Source organism: Pteropus medius, unplaced genomic scaffold, assembly GCF_902729225.1.
Source record: "Pteropus medius unplaced genomic scaffold, Ma_sr-lr_union100, whole genome shotgun sequence".
In the NCBI taxonomy this organism is placed as follows: domain Eukaryota; kingdom Metazoa; phylum Chordata; class Mammalia; order Chiroptera; family Pteropodidae; genus Pteropus; species Pteropus medius.
Window position 1 is genome coordinate 917030 of NW_024352784.1, and position 3599 is coordinate 920628.

The following is a 3599-nucleotide window of genomic DNA, read 5'->3' on the forward strand; positions in this document are numbered from 1 at the left end:
TAGGTTTTTAGATGGCACTAAAGTGTTGACTTCACAGATCTAAGAGCCATAGTCACCATGTAGCCTTGAAAAGAATGAGTAATTGCCCTGAGACAGATTGATATTCCACAATGATAGAATGAGCAGATCTTGACCCATAATATCCGTATAGTCATGTAAACTATAATCCATCAACCCATGGAAAAGCATATTCTGTAATTTGTTAACTTGTCTTAGAGGTCTACTGTATAATGAAAAGAATAATTGTTGCATATCTGGAAGGTTGCTTGAGAAAAGTTTTAAATTAGCAGAGGTGGCCGGAAGGAAAAAGATATTCTCTTTATGTAGAATGACTGCACATCCTAATGCATCTGAGACAATCCTGGTTTATGCATGTTACCTGTCATTGTTATAAAACCAACCTTTTTTTCTTCTTCAAAATTTCCTACTTTGGATAACAAATTATATGGCCACCTTATCTTTAGGAGTCAATAATGACGAGTGGTTGGAAGTGAGAGTGATTCAAATGATTCTAACTGTCCTTTACCACACTCTGTCTTCAGGACCTGGGACTTGTGCCATCCTGGTGTGCCATGGTCATTTTCAACCTGAGCAGTTATGACCCAGGACCCTTTATTCTGGTGGGGATCCCAGGCCTGGAGAAATCCCATGTGTGGATTGGGATTCCCTTCTTTATCATCTACATTGTAGCCCTGATGGGAAACTGCACCCTTCTCTACCTCATCGCGGTGGAGCGTAGCCTTCACAAACCCATGTTCTTCTTTCTCTCCATGCTGGCCATGACTGACCTCATCTTGTCCACAGCTGGTGTTCCTAAAACACTCAGTATCTTTTGGCTTGGGGCTCGAGAAATCACATTTCCAGGGTGCCTTACACAAATGTTCTTCCTCCACTATAGCTTTGTCCTGGATTCAGCCATCCTGATGGTTATGGCATTTGATCGCTATGTGGCCATTTGTTCTCCCTTGAGATACACTACTATCTTGACCCCCAAAATCATCATCAAGATTGTAGTGGGCATCTCCTTTCGAAGCTTTTGCATTATCCTGCCAGATGTATTTTTGCTCACACGCCTGCCTTTCTGCAGGACACGCATCATACCACACACATACTGTGAGCATATAGGTGTTGCCCGGCTCGCCTGTGCTGATATCTCCATCAACATCTGGTATGGCTTTTGTGTTCCTATCATGACCGTCATCTCAGATGTGATTCTCATTGCCGTTTCTTACACTCTCATTCTCCGTGATGTTTTTCGCCTCCCCTCCCGAGATGCCCGCCAGAAGACACTTGGTACCTGTGGTTCCCATATCTGTGTCATCCTCATGTTTTATACACCTGCCTTTTTCTCTATCCTTGCCCATCGCTTTGGGCACAATGTCTCCCGCACTTTCCACATCATGTTTGCCAACCTCTATATAGTTATCCCACCTACACTCAACCCCATTGTCTATGGAGTGAAAACTAAACAGATCAGAGATAAGGTTATACTTTTGTTTTCTACCAAGGGTACAGAATGATGTTCCACTGTGTAATGAAAAAGGTAGAATAGGTTTATAGCATATATCAATGTAGCAAGGATAAAAAAAAAGCAAACGATATTTAAGTAGAAACAGCCTGCAGGTGCTTTTGCGTACCAGGAAAATGGCATCATCTAAATGAAAGAGATGGTTCTATGAATAAAACGTTCTTTGATGACCTGATTGCTTGTGTAATATAAAGTTCTACAGGATATGATCAGGAAAAAGGAGGTGAAAACAGAGAGCTGGAGGATTACTTTAAATAGAAGAGGCAATAAAAATTTGAAAATTGAGATTTGCAGATATGGAGAAAGAAAAAAGGTATTAAGTGAGACAGACCCTGATGAAGAAAGACTAAAAGTGAGAACATCAATGAGAAATTTCTTATTTAGGGTATTCGTAGATTGATTTAGGACCCTATAATAATATTTGATTGTAATTATTGTTCATGTTATGCTTCACTGCAATTCCCTTTAAATATCCCACTACCCACCCTCTCAATCCTGCAGCAAAATAGTGCAAGTTAGTACAAGTCTACCATAAGCAACAAATTCTATCAGCAGTGCTGTAATGGGAATGACTGAAGTAGTATATTTATTAATGCCAGGGTTGTTAGCACCTGTGCTGAAAAAGGAGCGTAGCTTCCAGGCTCCAAGAGGCTTTGAGGAAGTGAGCTGCAGAGATAGAGCCCAGGAAAACATGATCCCTGAAAATAGTTGGAGATCTGGGAAAAGGGCTGGAACTCTCATCAAACACAGATGAGATCTCAAGCTAGTTCATTTGGGCACTAAACTTAAAATTTTACACCACAGCTCTTATCTACAGAGTATATTTCCTTGATTGCAAGAGAAAATCAATTAGAAGACATTTCTGCAGTGAAGAGAGGGATGAGGAAGGGAACACTACAATAAAGTGATACATCTGTGATAAGATGCATCCAAATGTCATAAGCATTAGAATTGAGAAAATATTATATGTTGTGATTGAAGAAAGATCTGTAGTTCTTTCAACAAATTTTTTTTGAAAATTATCCATTTATTTGGAAATTATTTACTGAGTATATACTCTATTCTAAATATTCTAAGCATTCAGAAAATGAAGGTTAATAATATGAAGACAGCTCTACCCTGCTTCTACGGAGCTTATATTCCAGGGGACAAATGGGATGGACAAGTGAGTAGAGCTAAAATCTAAGGGACAACATTAATGGAATCACAAATAAGAAGCAAGAACACAAACACATTCATTGCTTTCAAGTAGGAATATAACCAATAGAAATATAAAGCTGAATAAAGTGATGGACTAAAACTGGAAGAAGAGGACAGTGGCAGAGAGGACAGAGAACATAATGCTCCTGGGCTGGAAACAGCATGACATGAATTGAGGACAGAAAAGAGGCTGGTGTGGCTGGAGCAAAGCGAGGTAGGGATAGGAAGTGAAGGATGAGGAGGAGCAGGGCCAGATCCTTTGGGACTGAAATCACCCCAACCTCATTCTTGGAAGGGGAAACTGAAGGCCAGAGTGAAAATGACTTTTCCAAGGCACATAGTGAAGAGGCCATCGATGTGGAGCCATGGTAGAGTCTGTTAGCCCCCTGGGCGAGGGATAGTCTTTCCCATTACATGCAGCCTTGTTCTTGTGAAAAGACTCCAGAGGAAGGGAAAAATATCTAGGAATATCGAAGCTTGTTTACATTGTTTTTGTGAACTCTGGTTGCCTTAAATTAAGCCACACTTGACTAAATAAGGGTTCTGCTTTCTGTTCCAGCTTATTAAATATGCTCACAAATATCAGAAGAGATTACCTCTTGTTCTCTTCTGGTTATTTCCATCTTGCTGAGAACAAGGATTGGCCAAGAGGTGATATATTTTTAGAAATTTACTGAAGGAATAATAAATAGAGTCTGAGCCAAGAACATTTAAAAGTATATAAGTCTATTATCCTGATAGGAACTCAAACCCATGGTTATTCAACAACACGCACAAATGGCTCCCATGAAAGCTTAATGACCAAAAGAAGAAAAAGAAAACCAACAAAGGAAGGCATTTCCCCCTTCACTGTCTCCATTTCCTCCTCCCA

The 3599-nt window shown here is 40.0% G+C and overlaps 1 protein-coding gene across 1 annotated transcript; it reads left to right on the forward strand.

Annotated features, from left to right (window-relative positions):
- Nucleotides 1-536: 536 nt before the first annotated feature.
- On the forward strand, nt 537-1600 carry LOC120590115 (olfactory receptor 52H1). Its single transcript, XM_039847752.1, has one exon. The coding sequence runs from the start codon at nt 573-575 to the stop codon at nt 1518-1520; it is 948 nt and encodes a 315-aa protein (XP_039703686.1). The 5' UTR covers nt 537-572; the 3' UTR covers nt 1521-1600.
- The last annotated feature ends 1999 nt before the right edge of the window (nt 1601-3599 follow it).

What these genes read in the sequence shown, in the direction of transcription:
- LOC120590115 (XM_039847752.1), top strand. Translation starts at nt 573, where the DNA reads ATGGTCATTTTCAACCTGAGCAGTTATGACCCAGGACCCTTTATTCTG.